The sequence below is a fragment of the Pezoporus occidentalis genome, unplaced genomic scaffold (genome assembly GCF_034315485.1).
Source record: "Pezoporus occidentalis ecotype Australia unplaced genomic scaffold, CSIRO_AGI_Poc_V1 ctg18, whole genome shotgun sequence".
NCBI lineage: Eukaryota > Metazoa > Chordata > Aves > Psittaciformes > Psittacidae > Pezoporus > Pezoporus occidentalis.
In genome coordinates, this window is record NW_026913640.1 from 8785973 (window position 1) to 8811730 (window position 25758).

At 36.8% G+C, this 25758-nt stretch overlaps 1 protein-coding gene across 14 annotated transcripts in view; it reads right to left on the reverse strand.

Moving 5' to 3' along the window:
- Positions 1-25758, reverse strand: part of ZMYM2 (zinc finger MYM-type containing 2) — an 86884-nt gene that overhangs the window by 35092 nt on the left and 26034 nt on the right. For 13 of the 14 annotated variants that reach the window (XM_062615267.1, XM_062615266.1, XM_062615256.1 and 10 more), the window contains 7 exons: positions 24468-24753; positions 22304-22469; positions 21277-21489; positions 7674-7824; positions 6638-6753; positions 2276-2392; positions 1523-1673 (listed from right to left, as the gene is read on the reverse strand). In XM_062615267.1, the coding sequence (XP_062471251.1) occupies positions 1523-1673; positions 2276-2392; positions 6638-6753; positions 7674-7824; positions 21277-21489; positions 22304-22469; positions 24468-24753 (1200 nt within the window). The remainder of the gene's footprint in view (positions 1-1522; positions 1674-2275; positions 2393-6637; positions 6754-7673; positions 7825-21276; positions 21490-22303; positions 22470-24467; positions 24754-25758) is intronic. The other variant, XM_062615270.1, reaches the window with a different exon arrangement.

Below are 25758 nucleotides of genomic sequence, written 5' to 3' on the forward strand. Positions count from 1 at the left end.
TAAATTTTGTTTTACTGGTAACATTTGGCATATTCATCCTTAAAAATCAGCTTTGCTCTCAAGCTGACAGTCCAACAAATGCAAACTCAGGACCCACACTAAGACATCTAGCAACTGATTCCCCCCATTTAGTAACTGTATTCATGCAGGAGACTGTTTTTATTTCTTTCCTTCCTCAAATTCTCCAATAGAAAATACAAGTTCTCACTTATTTCAAGCTTCCTGATATAAAAAATACATCTATGAAAGTAGTAACATGGCATAGATCGCATTATGAATCTTACTGATTTCATAGTGATAGCCACCCCACTTTAAAATGAGGGAGTCCTAAGTATTCACAGTAATACCAACATACACTGTAATATTCAGGCCAAAAAAAGTTTGTCCTTGTCTTGGAATATATTCTGTGGAATTGTTTTATTCACACAATTTCTAAGTAGATGTTATTCAGCGCTGCAATGATACACTGTAAAACTGGGCCTTGCTTTGTCCTTTTTTCCTCTCCAGCTATCACTCTGCAGTCCAGAACACAAGAAGAAAGTAATGATGGCAAAGAAACCTAAGCCACCACACTCCATTCATCAGAAACAAATGACTGCAGAGTCCAGAGATGTAAGAGAATCACACAGAAGGAAAGCCGCCTCTGGCTTCACACTCTACTCCTCTCTAGCTTAATAGGATCCTGCTACAAATAAACTGGCACATCTGCTGTTTAATATGCTTGAAAGCAGAGATCTTCAGCAAAGTTTATGAAATGATAGTGAAAGCATTATTATTATAACTAAAGGAAAAAATATTCCCTGTATCTGCAGAGATAGGTCATTCAAACTCCTAGCTAAAACTTGTAAGATAAGGATTGAAGGACAGCTCTCCAGAAGTGGATAGGTTCTGTAGACTGTATTTTGCTGCTTCTATTAAAACAGTATCTTAATGCAATTTAAAAGAATCTTATGCCCATATAACTTCATTACAGTTTTTAAAAATCAAAATCATTAGTCAGGAAAATTATAATGACTGCAATCAACATACATCATTCAAGTTACTGTTTGAATAGCCATTCAAAACCAATGTAGGATTTCCAATGTCTTACTACATTTTGGAAACTATTAATTGAAGAGAAAGCTTCCATTTGGTATTCCCCAGTGCAGTTAGTGCTGGTATAAGCTCTGCAGCATACATTTCAAGAAAAGAATTTCAGTACTATTTTTTTGTACAGATTTATATATGCACATGCATACATGTGTATGCATTTATACACACACAAGCTTAAAAGCATTGCTCACTCTTCCTTAACCTAAGTGCTGAAAAAAAAAAAATCAACAAAAAAAAACATAAAATCAGCTCAGATATATTAACAGGTACATGCGCTTCATTAATAATAATGAAGAAACTTCTGGTTTAGCCTCAAGTACAACAGAATGAGTTGTTACCTTAAATTTTAGCATGACATAGGAACACAATAAGTCAACTGCAGTAAAACTACCATGCCAATACCTTAGGAAAACATCAAGTACATACAGACCTTCACTACAAAAGGGTCTCCTGATGCCAGAGAAATTCACGGTCTCATGCAGCGTTTTCTCTTCTTGACAGTATTCACAGTATGTAACTATGCAATGCAGTTTCTTATAATCATCAGCACATGCTCTGCTGCAGAACTGATACACTTTGTTCTAAAAGCAGAGTTGTAAAGCATCATGAATAGGGATAAAATCTAAAGGTTTTGACAGTCCAACGTTATAAATAACAGTCTGCCATTAAGACAACTTTATCATGAAAAGTAAACAGAAGCGCAAACACATCATTTGGGCATGACTTCTAATGCTAAAAATTAACAACTCTCACTCAAGCTGACCGCAAGTGCTACAAATACTCATAATTTTGTATGAAAATGCTAAGTAGAAAATATGCCAATCAATATTAGCACATCCTCTTCAGATATTTCTCTCAATTCAACAGAGAAGTGTAACAATGGTCTATCATACCTAGAGTCTCACAGCTGAAGATGAAAGCATATTTCAAGCTTACAGCTGATCTGAGAATTCACTTTTTTCTTTAAATTCCACAGATGCTTTTTTGCTATTTATAAACAGACTTCTGCATTTATCCATACTAAAGTTAAATTATATTCTATGGAACCAGGTAGACTTTATTAGCTTAATTTTTTAAGCTTCACCACCTTATAAAGTACTTATCTACAGCAACTGTATTGACACAACAATTTAAATTTGGAAACACTTCATCATTCTAGAAGTAAAACCAAAACCCCTCTTACCTCCCATTCCAGTACTTCTGGCTTCGAACAGAAAGAACTTTTGCAATAATTACATTTCAACTGAATATCACTGGGAGAGACAAACTGACCGTTCGCTGAAGACTGCACACTGAGAGTCTGAAAAACACAGACAGACATATCACTTCTTAGTTACTTCTAGAATGTGTTTTCAATTAAGCCTAAGTGCTCAAGAATCTGAGAGTTCACAAGCAAGCTCAAGAGCATTCCTGGAAAAAGCACAGCAGTCCAGTCATTTGCCTTAATTCCTTTTCCCTTGTCACCTTAGGTTTTCCAGTCTTGAATCCTTACCCTTACTTCCACGATTATTACTTTAGGCTGTTTTTCTCATACCTTACCTTTCTAATACTTGGTATGGGTAATTATAAATGTAAAAACAACAAAAAACAACAACAAAAAAAAAACAAACAAAAAAAAGGGGGAAAAAAGTTTCCCAAAACAGAACACTTCTTAATCACAAAACATGCATTTTCAGATAAATACATTTCACAGCTTGCTTTATTTTGGTCACAGAAGTTCAGACAAAGACCTACAAACAGTATTTTCAAATTTAAACCTCACCAAGGCAGATCATCAACACCTTAAGCAAACCCCTTGATACTACTAATATTAAAGTTAAAGGCCTTCAGCAAGAAACCCTGTCTCTACTCACATTAAGAGAAAACTAGCTAATAGTCCAGGCTGGCCTCAATCACCAGGCAAGAAGATGCAACCATTCAAACAGCCAGCCCCTAAACGATTATGAGTTAGCAGATTGAGAAAAATACTGCAGATTGCATGTATAGGTATGAGAATTTAATTCTGTAATTGAATCATTAACTTAATGCATTTCTGAGGCAATCAGGAGACACAGAACTCAATTTTACACTAGGTCTTACATGTCTACAGATACAGTCTTCAGCATGTTCCCTAGATCAAGCAACAACTACTAGTGTATTACACATACAATGTTCAGGATAAAATCTGAATCAGTAATAAATCAGAGTCACTTGATCATTCAGGACAAATTTCTTACTTCCATCTTCTCAAACTTTCCCACATCATTTGCAATAAGACAAATATATTTAAGGAAAAAACGTTATCTTCAGAGAGATTTGTTACTACCTCTCCACCTCGTAAGAGTGAAAAACTTAAAGCACTTCTTCAAACTCTCCTAAGGCGTTACCTACACTAAAAATAAAAAAAAATGAAACTGAGTGACATAAACCCTGACATAAGTGAACCAGTACTGCTGAGTGCTAGCTAGCAGTGCACGTGGTATCACCTTATGCAGACGTACTAACTGTACAAAAGTTTGTAGACATTAAGTAATCATGTACAGTTCCCAATCATGGACAAGACCCGAGAACAAACTGATATAAACAGCAGAAAAGATGCTACCTTTATTCCAGTGGGCCACTGTCCCATGGTTGGACTTGATCTTAAAGGTCTTTTGCAACTTAGATGTTTCTGTGACTCTGTAATGACTTTAATACTGTATGTGGGCATCAGACATTGTTATCATATTTTTCCCATTATACACAACAAATGTCCCCAAGGTTGCAAGAGGACTGCTAGACTTCCGCTGCTTTAAATAGGTCATCCACTAAGACCCTTCCACAAGCAAAATCAAAGGCAATAAACTAAATGGGGAAGGAACCAAACACTCCCTTTATGGTCATGCACACACAGATCTTCCAGCCTCAGCATGGAAGACTCAATTATTTTTATTATGATCAGATTTGGAAAAATATTTCTGACAAGCATGCCAGGCTTCCTTCATGACTCCTGCTACAACAGACTCCATTTTTTAAATATATGTAGGTGTAAGGAAGAGAGTTTTAGGATATATAATGAAGAACCCTTACAGACACCCTAATGATGGTCAAGAACACAAGATTAGCGAATAACTAATGTGAGTAACCTGCTAAAAATGACTGTACTTGTAATTCTTACACATACTGGTCCTACAACTCTCCAGAGCCATCCATAAATTGTGTGGTGAAAATGTGAACATTCTGTATAGACTCATGTTTTGCAACACAGCTTGTACTTTAAGACACACAGTTTCTAACTTTGGGAAGACACTTATACCACAACCTCCATGTTCACAATACATAAATTAGCAGTTTATTTTTCCGTAACAGACAATTTCAGAACAAGGTCTTCAACTGACCCAGGCTTAAAACAATACAGCTTTTGAACAGTTCTGTCTTAAACTTTGCAGTAACATCCTCCAAGACAGAGCATGGAAGATGACAAGATGACGGTCACACTATTCTACTACGAGCCACCATACAAAAAAAATCACATCAAGCCAGCTATTTTTCCTCCTTTACCCTCTTTTTTACAAGGATGAATACTCTTACAAGCTCTCCGCACAAAGGAGAATATAGATATGGACATAAATTGCACAACAAGCAGCTCAACCAAATCTTTCAAACATTTTAGTACATTAAAATTGCTAGAAACAAAAAGTTGTTCATAAAGTAAAATTACAATCAACCCTAAAGTAGTGTAAACAAATTGGGAATATTCCAACCCATTTGTAAACCAGAAGGACTAAAATTTTTGCAGAAGGGAGATGCAGACCTGAAATAACAGTTATTCTGTTCTGAAAAGGGTAGCCCCTTACAAAGAAAAATGCATGGGAAGAATAGGCACAGTAGGAAAAAGGAATGAATATACATGCCAGAAAATTAAAGCAAGATTTATCTGCATTAGTAAACAATAAAAAAATTCAGAGTTCCAAAGTAAACTGGTCATTTTTTTAAGAGATCATTGCAGAAAGCATTGCAATCGACCAAATGGATTAAACCATTTTCTCAGTGTGGGTTCAATCCCTTATGTGTCACTTAGGTAGAAGAAAATCCTCAAAGGAACACTTACAGTCCAAGGCGCACAGAATGGTATACTGTCCTTTCCACCTAAATACTAAATTAATGGAAAAAAGAAGCTGGTCTCATACAGTCAACTCTTATTTAATGGTGAATGAATTTTATTTTCTAGACAGCAAATATATGAAAACTATTCTAAGTTATGTGAGCAAACTAACTGTAAGCAAGTGACCACCTACCCATTCTTGGTCTTTACTAAGAAAGAAGACTATATGGCTGCTCTAATTAAACTCCTTGCCAACATTAGAGAAACAGATCTACATAAAACACGAATTGCAACAGAAGCATCTCAACAAGGTCTCAGCAAGATAAGAAATCCACAAGCAGGATCAACTGATCCAGCAGTTACATTCAATAATGTTGCTTAATATTGACTTATGTGCAAATCCAGGAAGGCACAGGCTGTATTTGTCGTTCACTAGCTTTATTTTTCTCGCTCAAACAGCAGAAAGGTTTTGTTCTGAGAGCTCTTGGGGCTGCAATTAATTGTAAGACTACATAGAATAAAGTAGATGTCAAATGAGTTTGAGTATTACAGACTGGTCATTACATACTAATAGTCTGCATCTATTCTGTTAATCAGTTCTACTGACAGACATCTACTAAATTGGTTAAGATGAAAGCACAGAGCAGGGCTACAAGAGGAAAGGCCCTACTGAGGGTATATTAAGGAAGCAATTAAGAGATTGATTTGCTTTCCAGCTGCTGAAAAGAGTGGAGTATAATGACAAATAGGAAAACCCTGTATGGGTGTAACTGTTCAACAACACACGAGGAGGCAGTTATCAGTTACACATTCTACATCTAGGAAAACTGTTTTTACATACAAAAATTGAAACACTCTCTTTTAAGTGTTCTTCAATCACCCAGGAATTAATGACTACAACATATCTTACATATGCCTTAAATCTTATTAAAAATCTGACAATTTTCAACAAGCATACAGCTTTGTCCAGTGTGCATACCATTATGCTTGCAACACTCCGGTTTCTGGACATAATTTAAACAACTAGTTTTGTCCATAAACTCACAGCTTGGGTGCTAACCTTTCATTTCAGAGACAGTCACTATTCCCCCCAACACACCTTTGTTTGTACAATATTCAACATTAGAATGTTCTTACTGTATTTAGTATGAGAGCTGAAATTTGTTGATCTTCAACACAGAACAGCTCATCTCCATAAAGAGGCTTGGATGGTAAAAAGATTACCAGTGATATTACTTCGTGTTTTCTTACAGCATCAAGGAGAAAAGGTTTATGATCAGATTTTGTAAGTTTAAGACAGCAGTTACTGTTGTCATTATGAAAGAATACTCTGCTCAGAGAAATTGTTATGAGTCAGAAGCATCTGCTATGTTAATTATAGCTCATAAACACATATATACAAGTGAATTAAATATGCAAATACTTAACACAAACACAAGTACACAAACATTAGGGAGGAAAAGACTTAACACAACAGCTAACCTGAAATTTAGCTACACAACTGGAACTGCAAAAGCTGTACAGTTTTCCATCAGGCATTGTGGCTTGATATTGAGGTAAAGAGTTTCGTTTACAAAAGTGGCAAATAATTCCCATACCTAAAAGAAAAACGTAGTTTACAAACAAAATTAACACAAAATAGTAGCCAAAAAAAAAAATTAAAAATAAAAATATACTGGATTACAGGTCAGCTCTTCCCACCATTTCAATGTGAAAAGTTCTGATTTGTCTATTTTCCAGTCAGCTTCTGCAAGCCACATAAACCCAAAGAAACTGAAGAGGTTGAATTCTTCCACTAAAGGTCAGCATTAAATACAACATTGCACTTTTGCTAGAAAATTCATTAGAACATTTCCAACTTTGAGTTTGCTGAATTGAGACCTATGCCTACTTTGCATATTTGAAGAACACACATTTTGAGTTATTGACCAGTTCCTGTAACAGGTTAAAAATTCTACCTAGACAATATCCACATACATTATAACCATCTCCATCCTTCTCCAGTTGTTACTTGAGGAGATAAAATGTCACTGGGGTTGGATCACAAACAAAAGAATATTAATTCATATGCATGAAAATTGCACTATCATTCTATGACACACTAGAGCATATTATGTCTCAACATTTTTTGTCACAAAGCTTTAAGAGAGCTGAAAACTGTTTCTGACTTCACGCAAAAAGGCCAGGGGAGAATATGACCCCTCAGGAGTCATTTACTAGTGCTGAATATAAGATACTCTTTTTGCTTTGTTTGGGGTTTTTAGGGGTTTTGGTTGGTTCATTTTTTGGAGTTTTTTGGGGAGGGAATTTGGTGGGTTTTTTTTAGGGGTGGGGGGAAGAGAGAGAAAAGAGGGGGGAAAACAGGGGCTTGTTACTTTTTAGTTAGTTTAAAAACCCTGTTAAGTCACAACTGCATGGATTAATTCTAAAACAAAACCACCCACCCTCAGTGTTCAAAACTAAAAAAAAAAAAGTCTAGTCTTATCAGTGAAGAAGATCCATCATCCTTTTCACTTACTTTGTGATTCTGCATATTTTGATTTGTGTGTATTCATGCAAACAGTTGAGCAGTATGGCTCCGTACATCCATTAGGTTCTATGAACTGAGTCATGTCAAAAAACCTGCACTGAGCTCTGCAGCCACTACAAGATGTTAATTTGCCATATTTCTAAAACATAAAACAAAGCAAAACAACACATCAGTTAAAACTATGTTTGGCTTTTAGTTTTAAATTATGGCATAACAAACACAAAGGAAAACTTATTTACTTCTGCAATTTGCTTCCCCATCAGAATTTTTCTATACTAACTTTCATGATCATCCTCTCCCGAGCATTCAACTCTATGGAAGACTCTTACTCCTGTGAAGAAGCAGGCTAAAACTAAACTTCTGTGTGAAGACAAAAACCAAACACACCTATCAAAAAACCACACACAAATGAACAAAAAAAAAAAACAAACAAACCCTCCCCAAAACTGCCAACACATCCCAAAACACACTGTCCCAAACCATACCATGTGCAAACTATGAACTGTAGTAAGAGTATACAGCAACTTGTGCTCAGCTGGAGACTTTGAAACAACAATCCTCATTGATGAGACAATGGTTCTAAGACAAGAAATGGAGTCTGATATGGCAAAGATGAAGGATATAAAATCGGTGCTTAATTTAAAAAAAAAAAGAATAAATTGTACTCTCCAAATTGTAACACCTTAATATTATCAAGCACGAGTTAAACATAGCAATTTCTTGGTAACAGCACTGTTGGGAGAACATTTAACTTCTCTACTAGTTCCAGTCCTCCAGGCAGAAAAAACACACTGCATGGTCCCTGTGCTCCTCATTGAATCCAATGAGGAGCTGTGACTCCATGAACCTGGTTAACAGACTCAATTTTGACATCTCTCAGAGAAGTCAGTCAATAAACAGTTTCCCACAAAAGGGAAAAAATATTCTATAAAAAGCACAGAAAAGTCACACCAAGCAGAAACACAATGACATAGCTGACACACAAAATCAAGAATTCTGATCTGCCACATGTATTACATGCTCAAGTGTTAGGCAAGTATCTCAAACACCATAAATCAAGTTTGAAGACAAAATGTGTAGACACCTTCCCTGCGCAAATAAAGTGTCATGGTGTTGCCATTGATCACAGAATTCCTTATTTGAACGGCAAAGAGTCTCCTATCATAGAATTACAGAATGACTTGAGTTGGAAGGGACCTGAAAGCTCATCTAGTTCCAACCACCCTGCCACAGGCAGGGACACCTTCCACCACGTTGCTCAAAGCCTCATCCAACCTGGCCTTGAACATTTCCAGGGATGGGGCAGCCACAGCTTTTCTGGGCAACCTGTTCCACTGCCCTCATAGTAAAGAATTTCTTCCTAATATCTAATATAAATTTGCCCTCTTTCAGCTATCAGACAGACTCTCTCCTTTTGAGTCTATTGACACTCAAGCACTTCTTCCCTCCTTTTGAAGCATGATTTTGGCACTACCTTTCCCTCCCTCCTTCTCAAGTACTGAAGGGGGAAGGAAAGGCAAAGCATGTTTCATAGGCGCTTCACTTTGTTCAGAGTAAGAGGAGCTTCAGTGTGTAACTTTACTCTTTAACTGCCTAAATTTGAGAACCAGCTAAATCCAGTCTTACAAACGGCTAGAGAAGCAGCTGGTTTATAACTTGTACTGCCTTTCCTATATTAAATACACGTATATAAAAGTTTACAAATACACACTCCTCTGCCACATATAGGCTGTACCACCTTGCAGAAATCAGCAAAATTTCAAAATACCAGACTTCACAATTTCCACATACTACTTTGATTAAACCTTTGCTGTGGATTTTCATCATGAAATACCTAGAGGAGGGTATTTTATACAACTCCAGGATCCTTCCTTCCCATCTTCACCTTTTTCCGTCTGCCTTTAAAAATGTTACCCAGCATCTAACAGCCCTCATAAGCAGCCACAATACTGACAAAAGCTGCACTAAGTACCAAGACCAACATGCAACAGCTATACTGTTCTATACTGAGTTGGAGCTATTCTGCCAATATACATTTATCTCCTCTGACAGGCTAATAGACAAAAGCAGGCCATCAACAATAGTTCAAATTACGTTACCAGTGAGGATACAGAAGGTCAATTTACAATGGACTTGACTTCTTGAACAAGCTTAATTGACAACAGCCAAGAAAAAAAATCTGCATGCAGAAATAATCTTGGTACCTCTAGAATAAACCAAAATGCAAATCTACAAGTACTCATGCAAATATGCTAAGACCTTAACAGAGAGCATTCAGGAATATCATCAGAAAATAGTGCACAGGTAAGTGAAATTTTTACAAGTTCTAGGTCCAAAAGAAAAATTAAAAAGATTAAAAAACAGGTTTAATAAATTAATTTATACTAAGCTGATCAGAGCATAATTAAAAAAGATTCACTGTGCCACAGACCACATTTCTACAAAAATCCCTTGAAAGTAGAAATAGCTTTTGCTAACAGCATCTGAAATACATTATTTAAATGATGTCAAGAGAGAATCATGCACACAAAGTAGACTGGAGCAACATGTCCACTGCTTCTGAATGTTAAACACCCTTATAATACCAGAGTTCTTTACTGATTTTACTCTAGATCTTTCAGACATAAAACCAACAAGAACAATCTTTAAAAATATCTAGTAATAATCTAGAAAACCTAGATCTAAATTACCAAGACTACAAGAATATGAATTCCCAGAAAATGTATCAAAGATGCAGAAGACTTTGCAGGTAGAAACAAAAGCACAACAGCAAAGCTTTTACTTGACGCTTGTCACAGCAATGAAGTGTTTGAGCATTTCTGCAATATTAGAAGTTGAAACATGTTGTTACACAAGTGAAGGTAACAGGACCCTGGTACAGAACAAAAACTTAAAATGCCCGAAACCTCCTCAGATTTATTGCTCCTGAAATCTTGTAACCGTCATCTCCTCCAAGATGAAGTTCTCCTGCATTATTACTCTTGCCAGCACTCTACAAACTTGTAAGTTTGAATATTCAAAAGGAATACATCACTATTACAAAGATCAATGCATACCTGAACATATTCAATCAGCATTATACAGGTGTTTCAATTATTAACCAGAGCATTCCCAGGCACAGCTACAGGTGGGGCAAAGAAGAGATTCAGAGCAGCCCTGCAGAGAAGGACTTGGGGGTGTTGGCTGATGAGAAAATGAACATGAGCCGGCTTCAGTGTGCGCTTGCAGGCTGGGCTGCATCAAAAGGAGCATGACCAGCAGGTCAAAGGAGGTGATCCTGCCCCTTTACTCTGCTCTTGTGAGACCTCACCTGGAGTATTGTGTGCAGTTCTGGTGTCCTCAACATAAAAAGGACATGGAACTGATGGAACAAGTCCAGAGGATGGCCCCGAGGATGATCAGGGGACTGGAGCACCTCCTGCATGAAGATAAGGCTGAGGAAGTTGGGGCTGTTCATCCTGGAGAAGAGAAGGCTGCGTGGAGACCTCATAGCAGCCTTCCAGTATCTGAAGGGGGCCTATAGGGATGCTGGGGAGGGACTCTTCATTAGGGACTGTAGTGATAGGACAAGGAGTAACGGGTTAAAACTTAAACAGGGGAAGTTTAGATTGGATATAAGGAGAATGTTCTTTACTGTAAGGGTGGTGAGGCACTGGAATGGGTTGCCCAAGGAAGTTGTGAATGCTCCATCCCTGGCAGTGTTCAAGGCCAGGTTGGATGAAGCCTTGGGTGATATGGTTTAGTGTGAGGTGTCCCTGCCCATGCCAGGGGGAGTGGAACTAGATGATCTTAAGGTCCTTTCCAACCCTAACTATTCTATGATTCTATGATTAATAGCTTATCTAACTCAAAGGCTCCTTCATCGACAACATCAGCAGAGAACATTGTACTGTACTATCCCATGCTTTTGCATAGCCATATGCAAATCAAGAACCTTCTCTTGTTCTTAAGCGTCAGATTTCCAGATGAAGCACTCTTCTCAAGGTTCTCAGGTAACTTAGATTTCTACTCTCACATTCATCACGTTATCTTTCATCTCTAAGAATCTGCAGTATTAATTTCATTCTCCAGAAAAACACAGCATCTGAGAATTCTTTCCCTAAAAGTAATGTTCTGGCCGGAATAAACAGAAGATTCACTAAACCCAACGAGAACTACAGAAATACATTAGATCAAATAGCATTCTTAGAAGGATTTTTGGCCTGGAAACAAGACAACTTCAGAGGATAACAACAGAACCAAAAACGGTATCACATGGGATCAACTGTTCATTGTTTTTTCTAATACTAACAACTATGGGAAATCACATGAGTATCAACAGAAGTCGTTTCAAAACAAACGAAATGAGGCAAACTCTTCACATGGCAAGCAGGAGGTCAGGAGAGTGTACCAGAGTGTCATGGATGGAAAAAATGCTTATATGTGTTCAAAAGGAGGCTGGACAAGAACTAATTAAAGCTATCTGCTAAAACAGCACACAGGAACATTGCACAAAGTTCAAGAGATCCCTTGACCTATGCAGTCAGAAGCCGAAGAGAATGCTTGCAGAAATATCCTAAGTATCTGCCCTGCTCTTACTCTTCCCTATGTGCCCACCTACATACACTGCACAAGTTTCAATCCCTAACCTGAACCAGAACGCTGTTCTCATGTTCTTACTATAGGTTTTTACTTAATTATTTTCACCATCCGCAAGGAGAAGTGGGTGATCAGAAAATAAATTCCAGAAAATGTAAAGCTGTATCATGTTGTTGGTATTTCAGGGCAGCAGAGAGAACAAACTTCACCAGCAAAGCAAAAAATAGAACAAAGATTACCAAAAACTTCATTGCTAAATAAAAAGGGAATTGGGAAAGAAAAAAAAACAAAACTCCACCAAAAAAACAAACCCCAAAACAACCAAACCAAACCAACCCCCCCCAAAAAAAAACAAAAAACCCCACTAAACACCAAAAAAACACCAAAAAAATCACAAACCACAAAACCAAACCACAGCAAACTCAAAACTTCCTGACTTTTTAAGATCTGAAGTACAAAATCACAGAAACATGCAGAATAGAGGGAACCCCCAAAGGTCATGTGCAACCCCCTGCTTAACGGAGGTCCAGAGCTGGGTACTCAGGATCAACTGCCTAGTCAAACTTAAGCACCACAAAAAGCAAGCATTCCAAAACATCACTGGAGGTTCCCTCTATCTAAATCAAGTTTCTCATTGTTTTCAAGTTGCGTCTTTCTTCCACTGGGCACTTCTTGGAAGACTCCAACTTTATATGCTCCCATTAGATGACCAGTCCGCCTTTAGCCGGCTCAGAGTTGAACAAACTAAGATCTCCAAGGCTGTTCTCCTATGTCATGTGCTCCAGGCCTTTAAACATCTTTGCACGCCTCCACTGAACTACCATCAGCATGTCAATGCTTTTCATCCTGTGCTATCCAAAACTGGATGCAGCAGCTCCAGATGCCATCTCAGAAGTGCAGGATGGGGGCTGCAGGGCATAGAAATCACTTCCTTTGACCTGCTGCCTACACTCTTGCTACTGTAACAACAGGCTGCCCAGAGGCTGTGGAGTCCCTAATCCCTGAAGATACTCAAACCTCTAAAGGACAGGGTCCTGGACAACCTGCTCCATGTGACCCCACTTGAGCAGGGGTGTGGACAAGATAAATTTCCAGAGGTCCCTTGCAACCTCAAGCATTCTGTGATACAACCAGCCATCTTTGCTGCAAGGGAACATTGAGAATTCCTGTTCTATTTGCTGTCCACCAGAACAGCCAAGGCTCTTCCTCCAAAGCTGCTTTCTTTGCAGCATTTCAGATAAGGTACTGGCTTCATCCTGCATTCCCCATGATATTTCAATTGAAGGCAAAAGTGATTACAGACAAAACCCTTCACATTCAAACTATTCTCAGTTTCAAGTTTCATTCAAAGATGAAATGAACTCAGAACCAATCCACGTGAAAGTACCATGCATTTTCCTTCCATGCACCACTTTTGGCAAATTCAAATCTACAGTACCCTATGAAAACACATGAAAGTTTAAGGATTGCAGTTTTAAAATAAATTTATAAATTTATAAATAATGGCCCAGTACCATCTAAGGGGAAGATTGATGCTAAGCAGTCCAACTATACCTCTCCCTCATCACTACACCTAGATTCTGCACTGAGATGACCCGATTTTAGCTAGATCCCATTATGTATTTGATATCTTCCAAAGCATAAAGTCTAAGGTAAATGCAGAACCCTGAATATTCTTCTGATCTTACCATATTTTATTCTAAACTCATTCTTTCATGACTTGTGTGCATACCTGATTAGAGACTTAATTCTAGAAACAAGGTTTACTTCACAATAGGCATCTCACGATAGGTAACTAAGACAAGACATTAAAATACTTAATCTGATTTGAAAATTCTTATAACGTAACTAGTTCTATATATATTCCAAATCTTCTTTCTATTAGAACAATGTTGAACTTAAACTGGCAACTACAGAAGAGGCTATCAGGATGTAAAATTAAACAGATGAATAGAATGTACTCCAGAAATACAAGTACTGTTGCAACAGAAATCCAAATTCTTAGAAATAAAGAGAAATTTCACTTGGAAGGTTTCCAATGAATTTTTATTCTTGCAATTATCAGCACCAGACAACTTAAAATGAATCTCGATCTTCCATCTTATTGAAAGGATTATGAAAGCTGATGTCTACAGCTCTTCTTGTACACATCCTACTTAGGAAAAAGAGTCTGAGCCCCCAAATAAATATCAGACCAATACCGTAATATTATGGTATTTCAGAAGTAAGCCTCACTTCTGTTTGCAACTGAAACTAATGCAAGTCTCTGTTCTTAAGCCTTCTGGCTGCGAAATTGTAAGCGCCTTGAATCTAGGCATCTGTACTACAGTTTTATTCTTGACTGAGAAAAGCAGTGTAATCTGCTTCACATGCTTTCAGAGGACTAGAGAGCAGGATGAAGAACATGCCTGCAGTGAAGAGACCATTCTTGCTACTTCTCCTACGCACGGGCCAGCCCACTAAGAACACTAGAGTACGAGCTGATTAATACACCACTATGTAGCAGCCCAAAGATTTGTTTTCAGTTGAAGAAAATGCTTTGCAGTTTATTTGATATGGTCCACGGTAAAACAGATCAGTACATACTTGTCAATCCAGGCAAACTTCTCTCTGGGTAGCTGTACAGAGTAACAGTTTGGAATTAGAAATAAGGTAAGTAGCAGAAATACTTCTATAAAAGAATATTCTGGAACAGAAAGACAGTCAACCTGTGTTCAAATAGAAAGGTTCAGGAGAAAGAAGTTTTTTTAAGTAGCAAAGCAGAGATACTCACTACATGGAATTCTGTAACAGAGAACCCTTAGAATAAGGCAATCAAGAAAAAAGCAGCTAAACTACTTCAGATTTATTTGAAAGAAGGATGGTCCGGATGGATCCGGAAGCAACACGCATGTCTAAGAAAAGAACCAGATGTCAGCAGAATCTGTAACAGCAAAGAAAGAAAGGGTATTACTTATTCAGTGTTTTGAAATACTGCACTCAAATAATCTCTCCCCCAAGAATAACAACCTTAAACCTTTCCCTGCTCCAACAGAAGAGATTAAGATTAATAATACCTCAAAAGCATTTGCCCAAGTCTTAAGAGCAAAAGCTGAAGTAACTGCTTTTGTGGCCCTTGAATGCCAACTGATTTGTGTTTATATTCCATCAGCTGAACTCTACAACCTGCCAAATCAGTAACTTGTCCAGTTACTTTTCTCTGGTATCTCCAACTGTCAATGCTCCCTCTTTTTGCAAGTTTGTTTCCTGCTCAAGGCACTTGCCTTCATGCCTTTTGAGAAAAGGAGAGCTGAAATCCCTGCCTCAAAAAACAAGTTACTTTTACATTAATTGAATGTCTGTTTCTGTTTTGCCTTTTCTACCTCTTCCCCTCAACCCTGTCCAACTATTTCAGGCAGAGCAGCACACAGATGTGGTTATATCCATCTTAACTCTGATACCTAGATCGTACCACCTCCTTGACTCCTCTTCCTAAGAATTCCCTGTGCTCTCACACAGGTCACACCTCATCACTTTGACTACCTTAAATACTTCTTCATAACTACAAAGCTGGACAAAGTTCTCTGAGGTACCTACCTCACTTTAACCACAAAGTAACATCCTGAACACTTACTAAGAAAGATATTCAAGTGCCTAAGGAAGCTGATTATATAATTTTTATTGAAGAGCAGCAAATTCTACAGTTGAAGACAGACACTGAAGCAGAAATGGCAGAATAAATGGCTGCAGAAAGCAGGAGTAAATAAAAGGTAGAAGAAAACGTACAAGAACAGGATCATTTCTAGAAGGCCTTGATTTGCAGAGATGCAAGAAACTGGAGGCATTAAATACAAAGAAGCCTCAAGAAAAGACAAACAAACAAACCAACCAACCCAAAAAACCAAAACCCACACCACTAAGCAAGAAGAAAGGGGAACTGTTTAATTTTTGGTTGACAAAGATTTGTTATTTAACCACAGCAGATGGGGTAAAAAGCAGCTGGCTATCTCCATTTGTAGAAGTGTATACAGTATCAGAGATTACTTAATACAAAACTAAGTAATACCTGAAGTGAGACAGAAGTGATTTACCACATGAGGAAGAGACTCCACTATGAAACACATTTTAAACTGGCTAAAAACCACATAACTTCTCTTTATAAGTGACCACAAAAAAAGAAAAAAAAAAATGAAAAATCAGTATTTCTAGTATTTCAACATGAAGAGGTTGTTCAACTCTCAGAATTACTGGTTTCATGAACATTACTTACTCTCAAAGCAGACACTTGGAAGCTAGAGTTTACAAAGCAGTAACAATGGCAGAAAGCAGACCTGTGGTTAATTGTGCTATCAAAATAAAAAGGATAGATCTGTCTTAATGGCAAAGCAGCAAAGAACAGATACTGCACGTGACAAGACAAGCTGAAAACCCTAGATGCTTCCACTGCATGGAAGTGGAAGTGCATGCAAGAAGTACTGCATGGCAAGACATTCTATCATTGCATTCAGTGAGATTTAAACCAGTAGATAACAATAAATTTTGTGAGAGTAAATACAAATCCTACAAAAGCAATGAATCGCAAGCTGCAGAACGGATATATGCGTATCACTGTATACAGTGAAGGCTCCTAAACCTCTCCACAAAGCAGACTAAATGAATTTTACGAATTTTATAAAAGCATGTGGTTTTTTGCAAGGAACAGAATTTGAAAGAAGGAAGCACAAGTGCCTAAGTTGTTTTTTTTTTCTACTGGTTTCAAGGGACAGAATAGCCTGGCTAGTCTTGAGACATGTTCAGTAGCAAGTGTTCATCTAACCAAGGAATTCAATCAAATGCACTTTTATTCAATACTGAAGGAAAATTATCACTAGGAGAAGAGACACTGCAAGCATCCTCTCCAACTAGGAAAACACCCACTTGGCTTGTGTTCTCCCAGTACTCACGTTATTCCAGGGCTACTAAGAAACCTATAAAGAAACAGATAGAGCTCCTTCCTCCTTTTTTTTTTTGACAGCACATAAAGACCATCACTTTAAAGAAATGCCCAAAGCAAGCAAATCCCAGGTCGTATTCCAACAAGAATTTTAGTTACAGTAGCAGAGAAAAAACAAAAACAAAAAACACCAAACAACAAAAAAATAAAGGAACGTTATAAACTAGTAAAGCATTAAATGATTAAATGCTTTCATGGCAGAATCAAGAGCACTACGGACTGATCAGATCAGTAAGCAAAGCAGTTAAAAACTGTTTTTAGAAACAGACATCAACTCAGCTTTAGCTTAGTTGAACAGCTGAAAATTAAAAGGTATGGCTGGCTGCACAAGCCAAGTCACAGAATTCACTTGTTTGTTAGAACAAGGTTGTCAAGCCTGTACCCAAATCCAGCAAACCACGACACAGCAAACACCGCAACTGCCTTGAAAAGGAATTCAATAAACTTTGTAGAGACAGAAGATATGCAACAGTATCAGAAACACTGAAGCAACATATGTATGTGCTTTTAATCTATATGAATTCATGGCAGGCATATTTGGGATGCTTCCATCTGTTGCATACATACCGATTTTTAAATTAATTACAAAAGTAATTGGTTATCATTTTAGTTATATGCCTACTTAAAGAAATACTTGAAGAAACTGAAATGCCTACTTGAAGAAATAAAGTACTTCAGTATTTGCACAGACTGAAACACTTCAGTATTAAACACTTTAGCCACCTCCTTGTCAAATGTGATCACATCTTCTAGCTTTATTCTGTAGTCTCATTCATTTTGTTTAGCATCATTCTTTAAGACCCTCTTACCCCTCTACATGTGAAGAGTTGGAATTTCAGTGCAACAGGTGAAGAATTTATGGTCCAGTAGTAATTTTCAGGTTTAAAAAAGAAATCCCCTTTCAATACACGTTTTATTTTGAAATTTTTTCTAAATTGTCAGAATTATTTCATTTTTGGAGGAATTTACCACTGTTTTCTCTTGTTCAAAAAAGCTTGACTTGCAGTTAGCTGTCTTCATGAATGGCTGTTGTACAATCAGAAAATTAACATGCTCTTGCATATAACCACAGTGAGCATTAGTTAGCCTTTGTCTTTTTTTACCCCCTTACACAATTTATTAACCTGTTTATTTTTATCATGTTTTTTCTTAGTTTTTTTTTAAGATGAAAGAAACTTAAGTTCCATAATTACTGCAGTTTTCAGTAAAAAAACACTATCACCTCACAGAAAAGAAACCATGATGCAAAATTCAAGATTCATTGTGTCCAGTTTTAAAGCAGGTTCTAAAACTGGTACATAGAAAACTAAGTGCATCTATCACCCTGAAAGGTGACTCAGACACTTCAGAAAGAAAACTTCTCCCCATCCCAGGAATAATACTGTTTCTTACTCCCACTAACAGTCTAAAGCAGAGGAACAAAACCCTCTGTAGCTAATGGATTATCTGCACTCAAGTGGCCATTCTGAGAGCCACAGTAATTTTTATTATCCACAATTTTAAATTTCTCATTCCAGGAAGAAAAAAAATGTCCATGATAAGTTACTGAAAATTAACTGGTCAAATCAGTGTAATATTTATTTAAAGAAAATAGAGATGAAGTAGATAGTTACATGTCATAAGAGTCAGTTTTATTACTACTACAGATATATAGCATATTGATAAGCATGACATGTACAATATAAACTGCTTAATACAAAGCTGATACTAGCAAGACCTACATATTTTACAACTGTTTGTAATAAAAACATTTGCTAAAATTGTTGTGACACACAATCATTGTAAAAACAATGCTGTAATCAAATGACATCAATTTTTCCTGTATTATCAATTCCATCGGGTTTATTTCAGTGTGTAATAGCAACTCTCCCATGTTCTCTCCTTCACCGGTTCTCTTTTAAAAGCAAGATCTAAAAGAATTCCAAGAAACACTGTTACAACTGAAAAAAGCAACCTACAGTTTACCACTGTGGCCCAGTGAGTTGGCAGTGACATTTTCTGAAGTCTGAATTCCTTTTTTAAAAACCGCAGAATTCCTTGAAAACATTCAGTTAAAAAGAAAAACACAAACCCCTTAAAGTAAAAGGAAGTTCAAACCTAAATAATTCCTGCTAGACAGCTAAATATTCTCCAATAATTGTGTCCTGAGCAACTCTGAATCCTACAACATACACTACAGAACTTGATAGTTTGAGTTTCTCTTACTATCAAAAATACCCTCAAACCCCCAAACTCTAGGAACATTTGAATCCTACCAGTTAAGAATTACACTTAATCACCAGTCCAAACCAGATGCACATGAGCACTAGAATTAAGGTTCTCACAGCCTATTACGGCTGCCCAGCAACAAATATTTCTACAAAAGAATTAAGAACTTGCTTGAATAAACTCTACTATCAGAATTGGATACACCAAAACAGTGTGTCGCAATTTTTAAGGTTTTTTGAAAGCTCAACATAATAATGCACGATACCCAACACTACTTGTGAAGATTCCTTGTACTATAAACTGCTCCTCCCCAAATCAAACCAGAACATGTAACTTGCTACCCATACCCTTCACATTTGCAAATACACATCTAAACACAAAATACAGTTTCTAACAAAATGGAGTACGGTCTGTAATGAGTTAAATACAGATTTATCATTCAACCTCTCAAAATTCCATGTTCATGTGACAATTCCATGTGCACTGCATGTTATACTGGTTGTGTGGGAATGTCAAGTTCAAAGTTAATCTCATGTCTTTTTGTTTCTTCAAGAGACAGTATTCAACGTTTCTTCGAGTCTTTCCATGGCTTCTGGGCATGCCTATGTTTCTAGTATCTTGGAAACCTATCCTGTCCCTTTTCGTACAGCTGTGATGAAAGAATAATGCTTATGTTACGTTTTCAGTTATGCTGTTTACATATGCATGTTTCCAGATGCGCTGTTTGCACACTGCATACACACCAGAACAGCCATCCTCAAAAGCATGAGAACTGAATGCCCAAAGAGAAAATACAAAGACACATTAGGCAACACTAAAGTACTTAAGAACATTCAGCACTGCACTCCCATTTTTAAGAAACCAATGATCCAAGAGAAAATGAAAGAGTAAGAAAGAACCCAAAGCAATGTGCAGCACAGGGGCCACTCACATATTCAAGTGTGAATCTCAAAATCAGATAAAGAAATTTCTTGCTAGTAAAACAGTACTTTTGTGTAACACTGTCCCTATGAATACAGGGCAGAATGTACCAAGCAAAAAAAAAAAAAAAAAAAACCCCAAACTGCATATCTCCCATCCAAATTTAATATTTTAAATTTAATATTTTAGAGGTATACTGTTATACCATAAATACTCTGATAACATTTAAACCTTACAGACAGCATTAGCAATGACTGAGAGCTAAGCTGGCTCTGTAATATGTAAAAGACATCAGCATCAGATTTCTTGATTTGGAATTATTTTTAACCACAATCACTATTACTGTCTTAATTGTCTTACACATAAATAAAACCCAAACCACAAAATTTAACACATGGTAGAATGAAAGTAGAAAATTTTGAAATACAATGCTGTGACATTGAAGGAAATCAGATTTAGTACATGTACACAACCAATGCATGATCAGTTAGAACACTCACTGCAATGTGTAATCTGTATGGCCTGAACATTTTTGAATGTTTAAACTGCATAGAAGCAAGCTTTTATACCTAAAAGAGAACATCACTGAAGGACCAGTAAAGACTGTGTGTCAGGCTTGCAATCAGTATACTTGTGATATGCCCATTAGAAAGAAACAGAAGTTAACAAAAGGTTTCATTTCAATGATATTTTCATTAACAAACAGGTATTATTATAGCAACATCAAAAAATGCCACCAGTAAAAGGTCCATTACAGCTAGTTTGCTCTCAGTGGCATTAATTTATCTTCAGAAGTCTTTGTTAGTTAAGACTTCTAGTAAGAAGTAAAACCATCTTATACGTAACAGGATAAATTTAAGAACTATCAATGTCTCTAACTTTAAATTATAGATAAGTAATTACCATAATTACCTGCTTGTATTCACCAACGCAGTTCTGACAGCAGAATCTTTTCTGCTGACCATCAATAGTAAGAACATTGTTTCCAGCTCCTTTGCTGGGTAAATACTCCCCACAGTGCTCACAGCAATTCATTATTAAACCATTTGCCATCCTGTATCTATTGAAGCAATGGTCGCTGCACAGCTTATGAGTCATATTTTTAAAGCTAACTTCATGACGAATCTAAAAAACAAAAGTTAAAAAAAGTATTCTATCACCACACAAGCACAAAGTAGCCTGCAACTGCCAGACAAGCTGCAAATCTTACATTCAAGCACAGTAACTAAAATAAGATCATACTAGCTATTTCAGAACAGATACACTTGAAATGACCATGAAATACAGAAACATAAACTGGTGTTTCTGTTGTGTTGAAAGTTCCAGGAAAAAATTCTCAGACCCATCTGCTCATGCAGCCTAGAAGCAAAGGTAACTGGGAAGGATGTAATAATTTCACATTAGAGCAAATCAGTGTACACAAATTTGTTAGATACTCGGTTAGCAGGCTAACACGCCATATAAAGACTACCCAGACATACATGCCGTGTAAAGAAGTAGGCCAAACGATGGTGGGCTCAGTAATGACATCAAGTTACTACAAGAACTTTAAATTTTGTATATTCGACAGATCTCTAAAATTTGCACAATCTTTCAAAACATACAGTCAAAAAAGTAGATACTACAGTAAATCTTGACTTTCTCCACAGCAATTCTTCTGTGTGTGAGATATGGGTTATAAGATTCTACACCTAAATTAAACTGTCAACAGTAACAATCAGCAAAAGTTTCTGAAACAAAAATCAAATATTAACCTCTTTGAATTCTTTCTTCAGTTGCTCTTCACGAATATTAAGCCTGCATATCTTAATAATTCACTGTATATGAAAACACTGAATCAGATTTTAAACTTCCTTATTTTCAGTTCTCTTATTTCAGAACACAAGTTATTAATACTGTCATTACCGAGAAAGAGAAGATAAAAAAAAGTGGATCAGACCTCAGTTAGTTTACCACAGATGGTGCATCGTGATTTATTCAAAGCTCCTTTTGAGGGATTCTGTTTATCTTCATAGAAGGATAAACACGACGTACTGCAAAACTCCTGGAAAGACTCACTTGAATCAACCTGCGCAACAATGGTACCTTTCATTGTTGTTATATCTCTGAAAGACAAAAAAAAAAACCTCTACTGTTCTTGTGTGTAAATATATACATATATATATTTAAACAAGAAAATTTAACATCTTGTAAGATTTGTTCTTCATTTTAATATTTCAGACCAGTTTTATGGGTGTAGACTTGTTAGCGACACGTCCAACACTAAGTTTGATACTTTTTTTAAATAAGGTTGAGTTCACCACAACGGGTGCCTAATGTTGCATTAGTGTCACTTGGGTCTGGAATAACGTAATGGGGGGAGGGAAAGGGACAATCCAAACAAAAAAATGGGATTTTACACAGGAAAAACATAGAACTTGCAGTAGTAAAAAATTAACTCTGAACCTTTTGCAACTTTGCACAAAAGCTGTATTTTCAATTTATATAAAAATTCAGCTATATAGTAAAAGGCAAGAAATGGTCTCTATTTCTATAGAATTCCCACTATTTCCAATATTAATCTCTGGACAGGATGAGAGAAGGTTGTTTTCTCATAAATACAATCAAAAAGTTTAAAACCCTACCACAAACTTACCTAGAAGTCTAGCATTTAAAATTTTTAAAAAGTTAATTTCATCATTAAAGTTCTGAACTACCTGAACAGTTCATGCAGTTGCCCATGAAACTGCACCAATTAAATGCAGACATACAACCATCAATAAAAGTAATTTGAAATAAAACAAACCTTATTCTAATCAAACTTATTTACACTGTTGTTCACTGAAGTTGCTTTTGGATTTCCTTGACCTTCAATTTTATGCTGCACATGCTGCAAACTTAGCGAAGTCACTAACACCATGCTTGTCAGCGTAGCTTTGTAATCAGCTCTCCCAAACTTCTAAGGTCATTTCTAAGGTAGCTTCGCTCTTAATCCCGAACTATTGAGTATCATAAATTAGAAGCAGTAAGGAGAAGAAATAAAAGCATCCCCCTTTTGCCTGAGCAAAAAAACTATTACTGACATCAGAAAATGCTATTAGGCAGAATAAATATAAAATTGGGCACATCTGGAAGTCTTTTGACATCATGATGAATCACCAGTTGGAAAAGACATAACCCAGACAACCCATACCTAGGAGCCCTAAAACTAGGATGAGTAGAAAACATTGGAAAAATTCTGTATGCTTCCCTAGTAAGTTTTCCTTGAAAATAAACTTGTACCACCCCTGGATATTCTTCCATCAAAGGAAAATAAGCAGATTTTGGCTTACCCTTTGGCATGCTAGTAAGGATTTGCGTTAGGGAATGTTACCACTTCTGTTCTGCAAAACAAAGCCACAGCTCCCACCCTGAGGGGCTTACAGTTTCTGGCTAGATTCCACCAGGACTTACAAACACTATTAACTTGTATCAAAGCACATATTAATTTTCAGCAAAGGACACAAGTGTAAAGTCATGAAGTAACACAAGTGACTAAAAGCTGTAAACACCGAGGAGAATGCCAGGTATTTCCTATACTTCCCTTCTTATAGTAATTCCTATGCTATTTATGTAGGTATGCTTGTCATTCCTCAAAAGTTGCCATAGTTGCCCCTAACTATGGGGAACATCTAAGGTTTCTCCACAATGCCAACAGTGGAAGAGCTCCCAGTTTTCTCTGAGCTTCTTGCAAGCATCAGTTCCTCCTTCTTTGAAAGCCTCTGGGTTTTTTTTATCTTCATCTATCAAAATGAATGCTTTCTATACAACACAAGGTCCACTTTTTCTCATAAAGGACTAAAGATATAGAAAATGTATCTTGTCGGAGGATATAAGAACAAAACCCCAGTAATTTTTAGTGCATTAGCTTTCATAGAAACCATCTGCCATACTACAAATTTAAAACCTGGTACTTTTGTTACAGCAGGCACAACATTTCCAAACAACATTAAAGTGACACTATATAAAGTACTTGTATAGTCAGACTTTGTACCATTAATGGAACAGATCTCATTCATGCATGAGAATCTCAAGTATTACTGGATTTAGCTGCTAATATGAAACAAAATTTTAAAATTACTTACTTTCTGCACATAACACAAAGTTTCTTTGGAGTGGGTTTGTGTGAGAAAGATGAGAGGCAGGTAGTAGAACAAAAAAGGTGAGCTGATCCTTTTCGCTGATACGCAGTCTGTCCCTTTTGTAAAGGCTTTTTGCAGTTTGCACATGTGACTTTAACCTGTTTAGAAGGCTGCTGCTGGGCAGAAGGCTGGAATATCTGTTTAGGAAGTGATGCTACAGGTGACAATGAATCCACACCTGGCTGCTTCTGATTCCTAGGGAAGGAAGCTGACTGGGATATCCAAGAATCTTCAAGAAAAAAAACAAACAACTAAATGAAGAGACACGTACATAAATATATATATATATACACAGAGAGAGAGAGAGATAATAGTCACAAATATATGAGCATGAAATCATTTTCCTGTAAAATGCTACTTGATAGTACCAGTCTCCATTGTTACAAAGCTTTGGAACATGAACAAATTTCAGGACGGTCCCATCCTACATCTAGTGACAAATTTTGCAGGCCTCAATTCACTGGCAATGGATTTGCAAACTGGTATTTTTATCTCCAGGCAAACAAAACTGCAATTGAAAAAAAAAAAAACCACCAGAAAACAATGACAACAACAAAAATAACAAACAACAAAAACAAACAAAAAAACACAACAACAGAAACAAACAAACCAACCCAACAAAACAGAAAAGAGAGAAGACGAACAGATAACAGAATTTCCAAGCTAAGGTGTAAGATACAAACTCCGCAAATCTACAAAAACGTGAGATCTTAGATCTTCATTAGTTATTTTTCTCTAAAGCTTTAAACAAACATCACATGTCTGGCCTCTGTGATAAACCCTAGAATTGGGGTTCCCCATACTCATTTCCTAGTCCAGTATGTAGCCAGAGAACTATACTGCAGTTAGAGACAAGCACAGTGGCTCCACATCTGGGATCTGCATGAATGTCATTAATTCCTGTAAGAGTTCCTGGCTTCCTCAGTAAGCTTTTCAATGCAATGAATACCACTTAACGTGCAAAAGTGGCGAAGTCATGGGAGTTCCAAGTCTCCCTCTGCAGAAATCAATGAGCCTACAAGATACATTTACCTGGGGAAAAAAAAAACATTTTCAATAGCTATCCCAAACACTGTCACAGCACTTGGCACTTACCTTTCAAGCTTTTTATTTCCAGCATCTAGAACAGTACCTCACCGTTACTTACTGAATAAACTGCATAAATATTACTGTACTGGATAGTACTTGTCCTACTACTTTTAAGTAAACACAGTATTTAATGTAACTAAATAAA